This window comes from Oryctolagus cuniculus, chromosome 17, assembly GCF_051225735.1.
Source record: "Oryctolagus cuniculus isolate XC-2025 breed Fujian yellow rabbit chromosome 17, ASM5122573v1, whole genome shotgun sequence".
NCBI classification, from domain to species: domain Eukaryota; kingdom Metazoa; phylum Chordata; class Mammalia; order Lagomorpha; family Leporidae; genus Oryctolagus; species Oryctolagus cuniculus.
The window spans coordinates 34,045,949-34,064,363 of NC_142883.1; the positions used below are offsets into that span (position 1 = coordinate 34,045,949).

At 43.4% G+C, this 18,415-nt stretch overlaps 1 protein-coding gene across 40 annotated transcripts in view; it reads left to right on the top strand.

Moving 5' to 3' along the window:
• Window positions 1–18,415, top strand: part of RAD51C (RAD51 paralog C) — a 42,562-nt gene that overhangs the window by 8,348 nt on the left and 15,799 nt on the right. For 15 of the 40 annotated variants that reach the window (XM_008271210.5, XM_051824791.3, XM_051824799.3 and 12 more), the window contains 2 exons: window positions 4,483–4,613; window positions 7,839–7,970. The exons of 4 other annotated variants lie outside the window; for them this stretch is intronic. In XM_008271210.5, the coding sequence (XP_008269432.1) occupies window positions 4,483–4,613; window positions 7,839–7,970 (263 nt within the window). Of the gene's footprint in view, window positions 1–4,482; window positions 4,614–7,838; window positions 7,971–8,241; window positions 12,296–13,619; window positions 13,710–18,415 lie in introns of those variants that run through there. 21 more of the 40 variants (XM_008271207.5, XM_051824788.3, XM_051824793.3 and 18 more) reach the window with 8 other exon arrangements.

Consider the following 18,415-nt stretch of genomic DNA (forward strand, 5'->3'; position numbering starts at 1 on the left):
CTCAAACTGACACTCATATGGGGTACCAGCATTGCAGGCAGCAGCTTAACCCAACTGTGCCACAATGACAGCCCCAAGTATTTGATTTTAAAGCAAATTTTGAAAAGGTAATTTGTGTTCCGGCTTTTTGCTTTCAATTATAAAAGTACATGGTTTCTGATTTGACTTTTTAAAATTCATTTATATATATTTTTTCTTGAATCCTGACATGTATACTGCTGGATTCTACTTTGTGGTTTTCTCTATAGTTTCTTATATGTACAAATTTTTAAAAATTTGTTTACTAAGAGACAGCTCCCATCTTCTCTAGCACTCCCCGGATGCCTGTAATGGCCACAGGCAGGCCAGGCTAAATCTGGGAACAGGGTCCAGATCTCCCACTTGGGGGCCAGGAATCCAACTACTTGAGCCATCACCTGCTGCCTCCTAGGGTATGAGTTAGCAGGAAACTGGAATCGGGAGCAGAGCCAAGAAACATGCACTCTGATATGTGACGCAAGAATCTTAACAGGCTTCTTAACTACGAAGCCAGGTGCCTGTCCTAGCTTTGACTGTTGTCTTTTGCTTTATTTTAGTTTAGTTTTGGCAGTCCTTATTCTTTTCTCTAGATGTTTAAAAAAATGTTTTTCTTTGGATGTTTGTATTTTCCTTAGATGAATATAATCAGCTTGGCATTTTTATTACTACTTTTTAAAGATTTATTCATTTATTTGAAAAGCAGAATGATGGAGACAGAGATCTTCCATCCACTGGTTCACTCCTCAAATTTCTGCAACAGCCAGAGCTGGGCCAGGAGTGGAAAGAGTCCGTGGTAGGCGGTGGCTTAACCCACTTGCATCTCCAAATTGTCCCTCACATTTTTATTTTCATGTCTCATTTAGTATTAGTATTAATTGTTGTATCTACTAAAATTTAGTATTTAGTATGAATTGTGTATCTACTAAAAGACCTTTGTATGCTGGCAGAATATGCCATCCTAAAATATGCCACTTGGTAGCAGGCTTATTTTGAGCTGTGGGCAATTGGGAAAAAGCAGATAAAGGAAAGCTGTCCTCTCTATGTTCCTGATCGATCTTCTATCCGCTAGCTCATTCCCCAAATGGCTGCAATGGCCAGGGCTGTGCCAGGCCAAAGCCAAGAGCCAAGAGCTTCTTCTGGGTTTCCCATATGGAAGCATGGGCCCAGGAACTTGGTCCGTCTTCCACTGCTTTCCCAGGCACATTTGCAGGGAGCTGGATTGGTAGTGGAGCTGCTGGGACTTGAACTGGCACCCATATGGGTTGCCGGTGCTGCAGGCTGTGGCTTAACATGCTGCGCCACAGTGCCAGCCCTACTAGCTTAACTTTTGAGTTACTCATCTCTGGACTCCCATGGGTTATATGGGTAATGCTCAAGTTAATAGACTTCTGTTTTTTTTTTTTTTTTTTTTTTTTCTCTAGATCTTTTGGTAGTCCAATTTACAGAGCCCCATTCAGAGAACCTAGGAGGCTAGTTGGAAAAGGATCTTTCTTCTCTATACCTTAAAGGTCAAATGTGTATTTGTAGTAGATTCTTAAAATCTTTCTGCACAAGCCAGTGTTGTGGTACAGTGGGGTATGCTGCTGCTTAAAATACCAGCATCTCATATGAGCACTAGTTCGAGTTCCTATCCAATTCCTTGCTAATGCACCTTGGACAGCAGTGGGAGACAGACCAATTATTGAGCCCCTGCTATCCACCTGGGAGACCCAGGTGGAGTTTTAGGCTCCTGGCTTCAGCCTGGCCCAGCCCTGGCCATTATGGCCATTTGAGGAGTGAACCAGCGGATGGAAGATCTACGTCTTTGTTTCTCTCTCTCTCTCTCTGTAACTCTGCTTTTCAAATAAATAAATATTTTTTTTTAAGATTTATTTTATTTATTTGAAAGACAGAGTTACAGAGGGAGGTGGAGACAGAGAGGTCTTCCATCCGCTGGTTCACTCCCCAGATGGCCGCGATGGCCAGAGCTGCCCCTATCCGAAGCCAGGAGCCTTCCCTAGGTCTTCCAACCAGGTGCAGAGGCCCAAGGACTTGGGCCATCTTCTACTGCTTCCCCAGGCCATAGCAGAGAGCTGGATCAGAAGAGGAGCAGCCAGGACTAGAATTGGCACGCATATGGGGTGCCGGCGCTTCAGGCCAGGGCTTTAACCCACTGCACCACAGTGCTGGACCCCAAATAAATAAATAAATCTTTTTTTTTTTTTTTTTTTAATTTTTTGACAGGCAGAGTGGACAGTGAGAGAGACAGAGACAAAGGTCTTCCTTTGCTATTGGTTCACCCTCCAATGGCCACCATGGCCGGCGCACCACGCTGATCCGATGGCAGGAGCCAGGTACTTATCCTGGTCTCTCATGGGGTACAGGGCCCAAGCACTTGGGCCATCCTCCACTGCACTCCCTGGCCACAGCAGAGAGCTGGCCTGGAAGAGGGGCAACCGGGACAGAATCCGGCGCCCTGACTGGGACTAGAACCCGATGTGTCGGCACTGCAAGGCGGAGGATTAGCCTAGTGAGCCGCGGCACCAGCCATAAATAAATCTTTTAAAGAGACTTACTGTAAATAGAGTAATTATAATGTAGCACTGAGCTACACAGTATTTAATGATTGGTATGTGATTAAGCTGTATCTTTTGGTGAAAATTTGACCTTTTAGTGTATATTTGTTACATTTTCTATTAGAAAATATAGTTTGCTTATTTTCATTTTGTTTGAAAGGCAGAGAGACAGATAGATAAGATCTTCCACTCTCCAAGTGCCTGTAACAGGGCAGAGTCAGGCTGAAGCCAAGAGTGGAATTTAATGCTGGTCTCCCACGTGGGTGCCGGAGACCCAAATACTTTAGCCATCATCTGCTGCCTCCTATAGTACATATTAACAGGAAACTGGATCAGAAGCAGAGGATCTGGGACTCAAATCAGGCACTCTGATAGGAGATGTGTACTGTACCAAATGCTTGTTAATAAAGTTTCTTTTTTTAATGTTAAAACTTAAGAGGCTGATGTTGTGGAATAGTGGGTTGAATCTCTTCCTGCAATGCAGCGTTGCCTGGTAAGGCAGTGGAAGATGACCTAAGAACTTTAGCCCCTACCATCCAGGTGGTAGACCCCAATGAAGCTCCTGGCTTCAGCCTGACCTGGCCCAAGCCATTACGGCTATTTGAGTGAGTTCACGCAAATTAGCAGACAGAAGATATCTCTGTCTCTCCCTCTTTCTCTGTAACTCTGCCTTTCAATTTTTTAAAAAGTTAAGTACTTTGGTTTTCTTTTTAATTTTTATTTATTTGAGATAGAAAGAGAGCTCCCATCCTCTGGTTCACTCCCCAAATGCCTGCAATAGCTGGGACTGGCTGGGCTGAAGCTGGGAGCCAAGAACTTAATCCAGGTCTTCCATCTGGGAGGCAGGAACCCAATTACTTGAGCTGTTACCTCTGCCTCCCAGTGTCTGTATTAAGAGGCAGTTGGAGTTAGGAGCAATAGTCAGGTGTTGAACCCAGGCACTGCAATATGGGACATGGGTGTCTTAACTGCTAGGCTAAACACCTGTCACTTAAATTTTAAAATGTAGTAATTATGGGCAGGTGTTATGGTACAGTAGGTTAAGATATTGCTTGGTTTTCTCGTGTCCCATATTGGGTTGCCAGTTTGAGTCCTGGCTACTCTTCCTACTCATGTGCCTAAAAAGGGAGCAGGTAGTAGGCCAAGTGTTTGGGCACCTGCCAACCTTGTATGAGACCAAGATGAAGTTACTGACTTCTAGCTTCTGGCTTCAGCCTGACTCAGCCCTGGCTGTTATGGCCATTTGGGAAGTGAACCAGTGGATGGAAGTTCTTTCTTGCTTTCTCTTTTCCTCTGAAGCTCTGCTTTTCAAATAAATGAATAAATCTTTAATAAAAAAATCTACTTATAGGTCTGTATAGATAATTTACTAGGATGTTAGGAAACAGTGGAAAAGTGAAAATAAGAGGTCAGGAATTGTGAAATGATAGTTTATAGAAATTTTGCTATAATTTTATCTTTTATTTTTAGAGATTTATTGATTTATTTGAAAGGCAGAGAGTTGCAGTGAGAGAGAGAGAGGTCTTCCATCCACTGATTCACTCCCCAGATGGCTGCAACAGCCAGAGCTGAGCCAATCCGAATCCAGGAGCCAGGAGCTGCTTCTGAGTCTCCCATGCGGGTTTAGGGGCCCAAGGACTTGGGCCATCTTCTACTGCTTTCCCAGGCTATAGCAGAGAGCTGGATTGGAAGTGGAGCATCCGGGACTCGAACCGGCACCCATATTGGATGCTGGCACCGCAGCCTCTGGCTTTACCCGTTACGCCACAGCGCCTGCCCCCTTGTCATCTTTCAATTGAGAAAAGTCTTCTAGTATTTTGTTATAAAGAAGCATCATTTTCCTGCAATAAGCAGCATATCAAAGCAAGTTACATTAATTATTTTAAGATTGCTTTGTTGTTTGTTTCAGAACAAAAAGCTTTGGAAGAATTCACTCTTGAAAATATTCTTTCCCATATTTATTATTTTCGTTGTTGTGACTACACAGAGCTACTGGCGCAAGTTTATCTCCTTCCTGATTTCCTTTCAGAACACTCAAAGGTATGGATTAAACTCCTGAATTGTAACTAATCAAGTGTCTTTGGAGGTATTTGATTAAGCATGAAAAATAACTAAATAGAATAGTAGCATATAATTGAAGTTAAAATGAATTCAGAAAATCTTTTCCTTTCCTAAACTATAATTAATCTATATTTACATATTTATGAATGTACTTTAAGAAGTTCGTGGATAAATGAAATTAAAAGAAATTTATTTTAATGCAAAAATATTTTGAAATCCATTTAGTTTTTTCAGAATATGCATTTTCCATCTTTTTTTTTTTAAAATAACATTTATTTTAAAAGCATAGTTACAGACAAGGAGAAACATCTTGTATTTGCTGGTTTGCTCCCCAAACTGCCTCAATGGCTGGGGCATGAAAAAAATATACTTGGATTTCAAAATTTGGGCTGGACTAAGCCAAATCCAGGAGCTTGCAACTTCATCTAGGTCTCCCACATGAGTGGCAAGGGTCCAAGCAATTGGGTTACCAATTTGGTAGATAATTTATGGCATACCATTTTAATATATTTTTTTTATTTGACAGGTAGAGTTATAGACAGTGAGAGAGAGAGAGAGAAAGGTCTTCCTTCCGTTGGTTCACTCCCCAAATGGCAGCCACGGCCCGTGCTGCACTGATCCGAAGCCAGGAGCCAGGTGCTTCTTCCTGGTCTCCCATGCGAGTGCAGGGGCCTAAGCACTTGGGCCATCCTCCACTGCCCTCCCGGGCCACAGCAGAGAGCTGGACTGGAAGAGGAGCAATGGGGACTAGAACCCGGCGCCCATATGGGATGCTGGCATCGCAGGCGGAGGATTAACCAAGTGAGCCACGGTGCCAGCCCCTTATATTTTTTAAAATACGTATTTTATTTTTTTGAAAGGCTGAGTAACCAAGAGAGAGAGAAAGTGGGAAGATATATCTTCCATCTGCTGGTTTACTCCCCAAATGGCCACAACAGCCAGGTCTGGGCAAGGCTGAAGCCAGGAGCCTGGAACTGTGTTCAAGTCCCACATGGGTGCAGGGGCCCGGGCACTTGGGCCATGCTTTCCCAGGTACATTAGCGGAGAACTGGATTAGTGGTGGAGCAGTCAAGGGTGGGGGGCTGGCGCTGTGGTATAGTAGGTAAAGCCTCCACTGCCTGCAGTACCAGCATCTCATATGGGCACTGGTTCGAGTCCTGGCTGTTCCACTTCTGATCCAGCTCTCTGCTATGGCCTGGGAGAGCAGTACAGATGGCCCACCTGCTTGGGCCTCTGCACTCACATGGGAGATCCGGAAGAGGCTCCTGGCTCCTTGCTTCAAATCAGCTCTGGCCATTGTGGCCAATTGGGGAGTGAACCAGCGGATGGAAGACCTCTCTCTCTCTCTCTTTCTCTCTCTCTGTAAAACTCTTTCAAATAAATAAATAAATCTTTAAATAACAAAACAACCAGTAAAGCTAGAGCAATACGAGGGTATTTCAAAAAGTTCATGGAGAGAGAAATTAAAAGATAATTGCAAAAAAGTTTTTGAAATCCATGCAGTTTTTTCAAAATACACATTTTCCATGAACTTTTTGATGTCCTGTCATATACCAATATATACAAAGTCCAAAATCCAAAAGATACAAAATCTAAAATAATCTGAAAACTACTCCAAATGTAAATAAGAGAAAAAATTACAAGGCAATACATATATATTTTAAGATTTATGTATTTGAGAGGCAGAGTGACAGAGAGGGAGAGATAGAGATTTTCCATCTAATAGTTTACCTTCAAAATGTTCACAAAAGTTGGGGCTGGGCCAGGTCAAAGCCACATGCCAGGAACTCCATCCAGGTCTCCCAAGTGGGAAGCAAGGACTCAAATACTTGAGCCAGGGGCTGGCTTTGTGGCGTAGCGGGTTAAGTTGCTGCCTGAAATGCCGACATCCCATATGGAATCACATATAGAATAATAATAGGTACTCTAATAGAACTAAATCATTGATAATCCAAGTAACTATAAGTGAGACATTTTTATGACAGTTTCACTTATAATTACATACTGTCAGAAAACTGTTCATCTTGTATCAGTAAACCTTATTTTAAAAAAAAGTAAACCTTATTTATCATCTATAGGTAAGCCTTGGTTCAAATTGAAGACATACTTACCTCACGGTGAATTCTGTATTATTACATTCTGTGATGGTTACTTGCCCTGTATTGACATTAAAGGGGAGGGGCTGGCACTTTGATGCAGATTAATCCTCCGCCTGCAGTGCTGGCATCCCTATGGGCACCAGTTCTGGTCCTGGCTGCCCCCGTTCCTATCCAGCTCTCTGCTGTGGCCTGGGAACATAGTGGAAGACAGCTCAAGTGCTTGGGCCCCTGCACCCACGTGGGAGACCTGGAAGAAGCTCCTGGCTCCTGGTATCAGATCAGTCCAGCCTCGGCTGTTGTGGCCATTTGGGGAATGAACCAGTGGATGTAAGACCTTTCTCTCTGTCTCTCCCTCTTACTGTCTGTAACTCTACCATTGAAATAAATAAATAAAATATTAAAAAAAAACTTAAAGGGAAAAAGTGTACCAATTTTTTACAGAAAATATTGTAATATTTGAACCCTAAAGATAAAATTGGTATTTGTAATTGAGAAATTTGTTTTACTAAGACTTCAGCTAACTTTTTTATAGTGTGAAATACTTCCGTAAAGCCTATGTAGAGATGTATAGAGGCACATTGTAAGACAGTTATTATTATTCCTTTTTTTTTGTTACTTTTTAAGAAATATTTATTTATTTGAAAGGCAGAGCTACAGAGAGGCAGAGACAGAGAGAGAGAGATCTTCCATCCACTGGTTCACTCCCCAGATGGCCACAACGGCTAGAGCTGAGCTCATCCGAAGCCAGGAGCCAGTAGCATTTTCTGGGTCTCCCACATGGGTGCAGGGGCCCAACAACTTGGGCCATCTTCTGCTTTCCCATGCCACAGCAGAGAGCTGGATCAAAAGTGGAGCAACTGGGGCTTGAACCAGCATCCATATTGGATGCTGGCACTGCAGGTTGAGGCTCTATCTGCTATCCACAGCAGCTGCCCCATTTTTTGTTACTTTTTAACAAAAATTATGAAACCAGAATACATTTTAACTTTTGATGATTACTACAAACAGCATTGGATGAATAGATTGATAACTGTACTTTTTGGATGACATTTTTATTATTTTATTTTTAATACCAAACCTAAAATCATTCTCTCTTCTGTTTTAGGTTCGATTAGTGATTGTAGATGGTATTGCTTTTCCTTTTCGTCATGATCTTGATGACCTATCCCTTCGTACTCGGTTACTAAATGGCCTAGCCCAGCAAATGATAAGCCTTGCAAATAACCACAGATTAGCTGTAAGTATTACTAGTCAAGAAAGTTTTATAATAAAGTCACGATTTTATAAAATATTGAAGTCTAGGAATAGCGAAATATAATTTGCCTGACATACAGTTTTTTGAGCTTGGTTTTGTTTTGGTTTCCATAAAAGATTAATTCTAGCCATAAGTGTTGCACATCAATCAGCATAATCAATATGTCATTTCTTGAAAATGGATTTTTTTTTTTATAAAGAAATGCCATCTTTAGTAATTGCAGTTTTATCTAAATGTGCTTGATATTTTTCAGGTAAACTCTTCCAACATCCCTCTTCCTTTTGCTCTGAGTCTTTCATTATTACATAGTGTATAATCACAGACTCAGATGGAAAAATTACATAATATAAGCAGGGGTTGGCGCTGTGGCATAGCGGGTAAAGCCATCACCTGCCACACAGTGTCCCATATGCTCCACTTCCGATCCAGCTCTCTCATATGGCCTGGGAAAACAGTAGAAGATGGCCCAAGTGCTTGGGCACCTGCACCTGTGTGGGAGACCCGGAAGAAACTCCTGGCTCCTGGCTTCGGATTGGCTTGGCTCTGGACATTGCAGTCATTTGGGGAGTGAATCAGTGGATGGAAGACCTCTTGCTCTCTCTGCCTCTCTGTAACTCTGCCTATCAAATAAATAATTTTTTAAAAAATGCATAGTGTGAACAAACTAGATATTTTAAGATAACTGTTCTAGATTTGGAATATAATATGAGGAGAGAGGTAAATAAAAGCCCAGAAGTGAAGTGATAAAAAGGCATGAAGTGAGACTTAGAAAAAAAATTTTTTAAAAATTTTATTTATTTGCGAGATGGAGTTATAGATAGAGAGAAGGAGAGACAGAGAGAAAGGTCTTCCAACCACTGGTTCATTCCCCAGATGGCCACAATGGCTGGAGCTGAGATGATCTGAAGCCAGGAGCTTCTTCCGGGTTTCCCACAAGGTTGCAGGGGCCCCAGCACTTGGGCCATCTTCTGCTCTCCCAGGCCACAGCAGAGAGCTGGATCCAGAAGAGGAGCAGCCAGGATTGGAATTAATGCAGCTTAACCTACTGTACTGCAGCCTGTATGGGATTCCGGTGCCTCAAGTGGAGGCTTAGCCCACTATACCTCAGTGCTGGCCCCAGAAAAAAAATTTTTTTTTTATTTCAGAAGCAGAGAGATGGAGTGTGCACTCACAAGAAGAGAGCTCCCTCTCTCCACTGGTTTTCTTCCCAAATGCCCTCTGAGGCTGTAAGCCAGGAGCTTATTCCAAATGTAGCATTTGGGTGGCAGGAATTCAGTTATTTGAGCTATCACTCCTACCTCTTAGCATCTGCACTAGTAGGAAGCTTGAGTTGAGCAGAGTCAAGTATGCAACCTAGGCACTCCGATATGGGATGCTACTGTGTTAACTGGTAGGCCAGATACCCATCCAAGACTCTTAACTGCTTGTTTGCCATCATTTCCCTCTCTGTAACACTGTCCTACCACTGACAAATACGTACCCTTGTCTGGGAGACAGAAGAAGGTTGAACTGTTTAACTTGATTTGTCTTTGCTGTAATTGATTAGAGCATTTTTAGCTGGCTTTTTTTTTAATATTTATTTTTATTATTAAAATTTATTTATTTGAAAGGCAGAGTTACAGAGAGGCAGAGAGGTCTTCCATCCTCTGGTTCACTCCCCAAATGGTTGCAACGGCCAGAGCTGCGCTGATTCAAAGCCAGGAACCTGGAGCTTCTTTTGGGTCTCCCATGCTGATGCAGGGGCCCCAGGACTTGGGCCATCTTCCACTGCTTTCCCAGGCCATAGCAGATAGCTGGATTGCAAGTGGAGCAACCGGGACTTAAACTGGTGCCCATATAGGATGCCAGCACTGCTACGCCACAGGACCTATTTATTATTATTTTTAAGTTTTTTTTTTTTTTAAATCTATTTGAAATACAGAGTTAGAGAGTGAGACAGAGATCTTCTGTCCACTGATTTACTGCCTGATTGGCAAGGGTTGGGCTAGGCTAGAGCCAGGACCTCCATCCTAGTCTCCCACATGGGTGCAGGACTTGGTCCATCTTCTACTGCTTTCCCAGGTGAACCAGCAGGGAGCTGGATTGGAATTGGAGCAGCCAGGACTTGCATGGCACCCATATAGAATGCCAGCCCCAAGATTTATTATTTATTTGCAAGGCAGAGAGAGAGGGAAGGAAGGAGAGATGCAGGGAGAGAGATCGCAAGAGAGCATGCTAACACACATTCACTAGTTCACTCTCTAAATGGTTGCAGTGGTCTGGGCTGGATCAGGCTAAGGCCAGGAGCCTGAAACACCATCCTCCACATGGGTGGCAGGAATCCAAGTACTTGGACCATTTTCTCCGCTGCATTAGCAGGGAGCTGGTTCAGAAGTGTAGTAGTCAGGACTGGAAGTGATGCCCATAAGGGATGCTGACATTGCAGACATCAGCTTAACCTGCTGTGCCACAACTTTTTTTTTTTTTTTTTTTGACAGAGTGGACACGGAGAGAGAGAGAGACAGAGAGAAAGGTCTTCCTTTGCCATTGGTTCACCCCCACAATGGCCGCTGCGGCTGGCGCACCGCACTGATCCGAAGCCGGGAGCCAGGTGCTTCTCCTAGTCTCCCATGTGGGTGCAGGGCCCAAGCACTTGGGCCATCCTCCACTGCACTCCCTGGCCGCAGCAGAGAGCTGGCCTGGAAGAGGGGCAACCGGGACAGAATCCACCGCCCTGACTGGGGCTAGAACCCGGTGTGCCGGCGCTGCAAGGCGGAGGATTAGGCTAGTGAGCTGCGGTGCCGGCCCTATTTCACTTTTTTTTTTTTTTTTTTTGACAGGCAGAGTGGACAGTGAGAGAGAGAGACAGAGAGAAAGGTCTTCCTTTTTGCTGTTGGTTCACCCTCCAATGGCCACCGCGGCTGGCACGCTGCGGCCAGCGCACCGTGCTGATCCGAAGCCAGGAGCCAGGTGCTTCTCCTGGTCTCCCAGGGGGTGCAGGGCCCAAGCACTTGGGCCATCCTCCACTGCCTTCCCGGGCCACAGCAGAGAGCTGGCCTGGAAGAGGGGCAACCGGGACAGAATTTGGCGCCCTGACCGGGACTAGAACCCGGTGTGCCGGCGCTGCTAGGTGGAGGATTAGCCTATTGAGCCGCGGCGCCGGCCTGTTTCACTTCTGACGCGTCTTTCTGCTAATGGGCAACCTGGAAGATAGCAGTCAATGGCTCAAGTACTTGAGTCTCTGCTGCTCATGAGGGAGATCTGGATTGAGTTCCAGGCTCTTGGCTTCCATCTGGTCAAGCCCCAGCTATTTCAGGTGTTTAGGGGGTGAACCAGTAAATGGAAAATTTCTCTTCTCCTTTATCTCTCTCTTTGTCACTCTGCCTTTCAAATAAATGAGCAAATACATCCCCCTCCTTTTTTTTTTAATTTTTAGATTTTTTTGCCACATGCTAAAAAAGCTTCTTGTTTGAATTAATTGCCATTTAGCATTCTGTTCATAGTTGTACCATTGAAGAGCCTCCAGTAGGGGGCACTCAAGACTAATGGGTTGCCTAGTTTCTTAGGATTTGTTTTTTGTTACGACAGTCTTTTTGCTTGATTATTAAGAAACTACACTCGGGACACGCACAACCCAAATAAGCATCCCTAGATGCAAGTCTCAACTCAGATTCAGCATTACTGCAAATGTGCAGCTCAGGAGACAGCAGGTGATAGCTCAAGTAATTGGGTCTCTGCTACCCATGTGGAAGACCAAGGTTGAGTTCTGTGCTCCTGTTTTCAGCCTGGCATAGCTCTGGATGTTGCAGGGATTTGGGAAGTAAACCAGCAGACTTGGGAAATAAACTAGCCTTTCAAATAAATTTAAAAATAAATCAAATTAAAAATAAATAAATAATGGGGCTGGCACTGTGGCACAGCAGGTTAACGCCCTGGCCTGAAGCGCTGGCATCCATATGGGTGCCGGTTCGAGACCCGCTGCTCCACTTCCAATCCAGCTCTCTCATATGGCCTGGGAAGGCAGTAGAAGATGGCCCAAGTGCTTGGGCCCCTGCACCCATGTGGGAGACCCAGAAGAAGCTCCAGGCTCCTGGCTTCGGATCAGCACAGCTCCAGCCATTGCAGCCAGTTGTGGAGTGAACAAGCGGATGGAAGACCTCTCTTTGTCTCTCTGCCTTTCTTCTTTCTCTGTAACTCTGACTTTCAAATAAGTAAATAAATCTTTAAAAAAAAATAAAAATCTAAAGTAATCAATGTAAATAAAGGTATTAACATGGAACAAGATATATCCAGATACATGATTAAATAAAAGCATTGAAGTTATATAACAGTATATCATGTATAATTGCACTTTGGAAACAATGAGGGAAAAAGATTTGAAAGGACCAAAACATTACCAGTGACTGCTTTCAAAGACAGGATTTTGTGGGGTTCTTTGATTTTTTTTTTTTTTTTTTTTTACTTTTAATTATTTGAAAGGCAAGAACAACAGAGAGAGGGAAAGAGATCTTCCCTCTGCTGACTTATTCCCCTAGTGCCCACAGTAGACATGTCTGGGCCAGGCTGAAGCCAGAAGCCAGGAACTCCATCTGGATCTCCCATGTGTTGTGGCAAGGGCCTATGTATTTGAACCATTATTTGATATTTCCCAGGCTCATGCCAGAATTTGAACCAGCACTCCAACATGGGATACTGGCAACACAAGTGGCATCTTATCCTGCTGTGCCATAACACCAGCCTCTTTGCTTGTTTTGTTTTTTTCCCAGTTGGCATGTGTAGAAGCATGTATGAATTTGATAATACATTTTACAATTTTAAGTTATGCATGTAGGTTGTAAAAATTGTTTTCAGTGATCAAAAACTATAATTATCCATTACCCAGAGATGAATATTGTTGAGTTTGGTATATGTATTTCCCCCCACTTACTTTATTCTATATATATGCTAACATACTTTTTGGAAAATGAGATCATATTATACATGCTGTTATGCAAAGCAGTTTTTGTTTTTAACTTAAAATGTTGTGAACATCTGGGGTAGGCATTTGGCCTAGTGATTAAAACACCCCACCTCCCATATGAGATTGTCTGGGTTCAGTACCTTCCCCTGGCTTCTGACTTTAACCCAGGTACTTTGAACATGAGATGCAGACATTCTTATTGGAGTTGTTTAAATTTTTATCTATTTATTTTTATTATTTAAAAAAATTTATTTCATTTTGTTGGAAAGAGAAACAGAAAGAGATCTTCTGTTTCCTGGTTCACTCCTCAAATGCCTGCAATAGTCAGTGTTGGGCCAGGCTGAAGTCCAGAGCCTAGAACTCAGACCAGGTCTCTAGCATGGGTGGCAGAGATGCAGATACTGGGCCTTCATCTGCTGCCTCCCAGGATGCACAGTAACAGGAAACTGTATCAAAGCAGAGCCAGTATTCTCAACTTAACCCACTGATAGGGAATACCAGTATCCCAAGTAGTATCTTACCCTCTGTACCAAATGTCCCCTAACCTCCCCCCCTTTTTTTTTAATATTTGAAAGGCAGAGAGACAGAGATCTTCAGTCAGTTAGTTCACTTCCCAAATGTGCAACAGCTGGGGCTGGGCCAGGCCAAATCCACGAGTCCAGAACCTAATCTGTCACCCTTGTATATGACAGGGACACAAGTGCTTGAGCCATCACCAGCACTCTCCCAGGGTATACAGGAACAGGAAGCTAGAACTGGACACAAAGCTGCTTCTAACCCAGGTACTCTAGTATGAGAAGTGGGCATCCCAGGCAACAGTGTGCTAATTGGAAGAATCCCAGCCTCCCAACTAGAGTCTTAACTGCTAGGTCAAATGCCCAGCCCTTTAGAGTAAGTTTCTCAAATTTTAAAAAATATTTATTTATTTGAAAAGAGGAGTTACAGAGGCAGAGAGAGAGAGAGAGAGAGAGAGAGGTCTTCCATCTGCTGGTTCACTCCTCAATTGGCCACAACAGTCAGAGCTAGGCTGATCTGAAGCCAGGAGCCAGCATCTTCTGGGTCTCCCATGTGGGTGCAGAGGCCCAAGGACTTGGGCCATCTTCCGCTGTTTTCCCAGGCCATAGCAAAGAGCTGGATCAGAAGTGGAGCAGCTGGGACTTGAATTTTTGCCCATATAGGATGCCAGCATTGCAGGTGGCAGCTTTATAACACAGTGCCATTCCCCCAAAATATTTTTTTGAATTTATTTTCATATTATTTGAAAGGCAGAGGGACAGGGATCTTCCACCCATTGGTTTGTTCCCACAGTGCTGAGCCAGGCCAAAGCCATGAGCCCAGAACTCTGTACAGGTATCCCATTTCGGCAGCAGAGACCCAGTACTTGAGTCATCATCTGCTATCTCCTTGGGTGCACATTTGCAGAAAGCTGGGTCAGAGGAGCCTTAACTCAGGCTAGGCACCACAGTGTGGGTTTCAGGCATCCCAAGTAGTCACTTAACTGCTGCATCAAACGCCCACTCCTGTAATCAACTTCTTAAAAAGGAAGATGTTAAGCCAAACGAATATTTTTTTTTTTAGTTTTTTTTTTCTTTTATTTGAATGGCAGAATGACAGAGAGAAGGAAAGACAGACAGAAATCTCTTACAAACACTGGTTCACTCCCCAAATACCTGCTAGGCAGGACTGTCATGCTGAAGGCAAAAGCTAAGAACTTCTGGGTCTCCCATTTGGGTGGCAGGTGCCCAAGTAATTAGGCGGTCTTTACCGCCTTCCCAGACTTATTAGCATAAAGCTGGATCAGAAGCTGAGCTGCCAGGACTCAAACTGGCATTCCAACAAAGGATGCTACATCGCAAACAGCAGCTTAAGCTGCTGCACTGCAACACCAGCCCCAGGAATCTTATTTTTAAACATTTTGTTTTTATATTGTTAAATTACCCTCAGAAAACATGTTCCACAGTAAATTCTGTACACCAGTTAATGAGAATTCTTCTTTTCCCACATGTTTATCAACTTTGGATGTTACCAGTTGTAAAATCTTTGTCAAACCAATGGGGGAAATTCCTTTAAAAGATGAATTTCTCTGGTGTTGTGGCACAGCGGGTTAAGCTGTTGTTTGCAATGATGGCATCCCAAAAGAGTCCTGGCTGCTGTACTTCGATCCTTCTCCCTGCTAATATGCTTGGAAAAGCAGTGGAGGACGGCCCAGGTACTTGGGCTCCTGCCATCCACATGGGAGATGCAGATGAAGCACAGTCCTGGACTGTTGGCGCCATCTGGGGAGTGAACCAGTGGATGGAAGCACTCTGTCTAACTTTGCCTTTCAAATAAATAAATAAAATCTTTAAAAAGGGATGAATTTCTTTGAATATTGGTAGATAGGTTTCTGTTTTTTTTTTTTTTAACCAAGTGTAACGAGATAAAAGTCACATACCTGGGTGCCAGCATTTACCACAATGGTTTAGATGCTGCTTGGGAAGACCACGTCCCATATCAGAGTCCCTGGATTAAACTCCCAGCTGCTCTGCTAATGCATACACTGTGAGGCAACAGATAATGGCCCAGATACTTGGGTTCCTGCCACCCATGTGGAAGACCTGGATGGAGTTCTGGGCTCTTGGCTTTGGTCTTGCCCAGCCCTGGCTGTTGCTGTTATTTGGGGAGTAAGCCAACAAATGGAAGATCCCTCTCTATGCCCCTGCCTTTCAAATAAAATGAAGTGAATAAATAAATGTATATTGTTAGATTTGTACAATCTTGACCAGTATCTAATTTTAGAATATCTTGATCCAAAAATGAAACCTCTATGTGCAATGACCTTCAGAATATTAAAAATATCTTGCTCCTTCACTTTCACCTTTTAAATCTCATGCAAATTCCTTTTATGTTCAACTCTAACTTGGTACCATACAAGGAAAATAATTCTGAGAAACATAGTTCCAGATTTAAAAGCACACACACACACACAAATTCTGTTAGCCATTGCTTCTTATTCTGCCCTCCCCCTAGTCCCTAGCAACCACTAATCTGCTTTTTGTCTCTGTTAATTTTTCTTCTCTGGACATGTCGTATAAATAGAATCATACAATACGTACAGACCTTTTGTGTCTGACTTCTTTCACTTAGCATAAATTTTCTTTCTTCTTTTAAAAAATTTTTTTAGATTTATTTGGGGCTGGCACAGTAGTGTAGAAGGTTGTCTCTGCCTGCAGTGCCAGCATCTCATATGGGCACTAGTTCAAGTCCCAGCTGCTCCACTTCTGATCCAGCTCCCTGTGAATGTGCCTGGGAAAGCAGTGGAAGATAGCCCAAGTTCTTGGACTCCTGTACCCTGTGTGAGATCCTAAGAAGCTCCTGGCTCCTGGCTCCTGCCTTTAGACCGGCCCAGTATGGACCATTGCAGCCATTTGGGGGAGAGGATGGATGATCTCTCTCCCTCCCTCCTTCTCTACAGAAGCAGAGAGCTGGATCGGAAGTGGAGCAGACAGAACTTGAACCGGCACTCATATGGGATGCCAGTGCTACAGGTGAAGGCTTAACTTGATACACCACAACGCCGGTCCCAATATAAATTATCTTACAAATATTGGCAAATAATGCAGAATCTAATTTTGAGTTATTGAATAGCTGATTAGCTAATAGTTATATTTACTTATTTTTTAGAAGATTTATTTATTTAAGAGGCAGAGTTACAGACAGAGAGAAGGAAAGACAGAGAGAGAGGTCTTCCATCCACTGGTTCACATCCCAAACGGGTGTAAAGGCTGGAGCTGGGCCTATCAGGAGCCTGGAGCTTCTTCTGGATCTCCCACGTGGATGCAGGGGCCCAATGTCTTGGGCCGTCTTCCACTGCTTTCCTAGGCCATTAACAGGGAGCTGGATCAGAAGTAGAGTAGCTGGGACTCAAATCAGTACCCATATAGGGTGCCGGTGCCACAGGCAGAGGCTTAACCTACTAGGTCACAGCTTCTATTTACATTTTCATGAAGATATGTAATAGATAAATGAAATGCTCTGTAAACCAGAACTATATGGTAGAACTTCTATAAAGATGGAAATATACCATTTAGGCCAGTAGCTGAATGACTTTTTTTTTTTTTTAAAGATACATGTATTTATTTGAGGGTCAAAGTGACACATTGAGAAGGAGAGGCACACAGAGAGAGAGAGAGAGAGAGAGAGAGACTTCTATCTGCTCTTCACTCCCCAATTGGCCATAATAGCCGGAGCTGCGCCAATCCGAAGCCAGGAGCCAGGAGGCTCTTCTGGGTCTCCCACGCGGGTGCAAGGACTTGGGCCATCTTCTACTGCTTTCCCAGGCCGTAGCAGAGAGCCAAATCAGAAGTGGAGCAGCTGGGTTTTGAACCAGCACCCATATGGGATGCTGGCACTGCAGGCGGCGGCCTTACCTGCTATGCTACAGCGCCGGCCCCAACTTTTAAGACTGCGAAATGAGGCTAATACTAAGGGAATGAATTTCTAGCTTTAATTAAACTTTAAAAGTTAAAGTGACTAATGGCTATGGAGTTGAATAGTGCACCACCACTAAGCAAAAAGTGTGGGCATAAGTGAATATTACACTGTTCAAGAGCTTATATGCTTGGTAGCATGTACAGTGAAGGTGATTACTCAGCATGTTAGAAATACCAGTTAGTCATACATTTTAGTTAATTACCAATTTAAATTCCTGCTTAGCTTGTTCTAAGATGCCTGGTGTAACATAACAAATAGAGAAGGCACTATGGTACACAGGGGAGAGAAACTAGAAGAAAGGCATGTTAGCCTTTTGGTATCTAATTGAGATATATATGTGTCACAGAGACTCCTTTATGTCTTAAAAATTTGTTTAGGATGTTACCATTGAATGGTTTGTTTTTTTTTTTTTTTTTTTTAAGATTTATTTATTGATTTGAAAGGCAGAGTTATAGAGAGGCAGAGAGAGAGAATCTTCCATCTGCTGGTTTACTCCTCAAATGGCCATAACAGCCAGAGCTGGGCCAATCTGAAGACAGGAGTCAGGAGCTTCTTCCAGGTCTCCCAAGCCGGTTCAGGGGCCCAAGTACTTGGGCCATCTTCCACTGCTTTCTCAGGCCATAGCAGGGAGCTGGATCAGAAATGGAGCAGCCGAATCTCAAACTGGTGTCCATATGGGATGCTGGTACTGCAGGTAGTAGCTTTACTCACTATGCCACAGAGCTGGTCTCCCAGCCATTTCTGTCTTAGTTTTCTTATAGAACTGATTTTCTTTTTCCAGAATAGGCACCTTACTGCTTTTCACAGAAATTCTTGATCACTTGGAGCTTACAGTAGTTACCATGTTCTTTATGCAAAGAAGAATATTTAAAATAACTGTTTCTGGAGAATTTTGGATTAAAAGATGCCAGATAATCTGACTTGTACTGTATCATTAACACTTTTGCTTTTCCTAATTTAAAATTATTATCTTTTGGGGCTGACGTTGTGGCGTAGAAGGTTAAGCCTCTGTTTG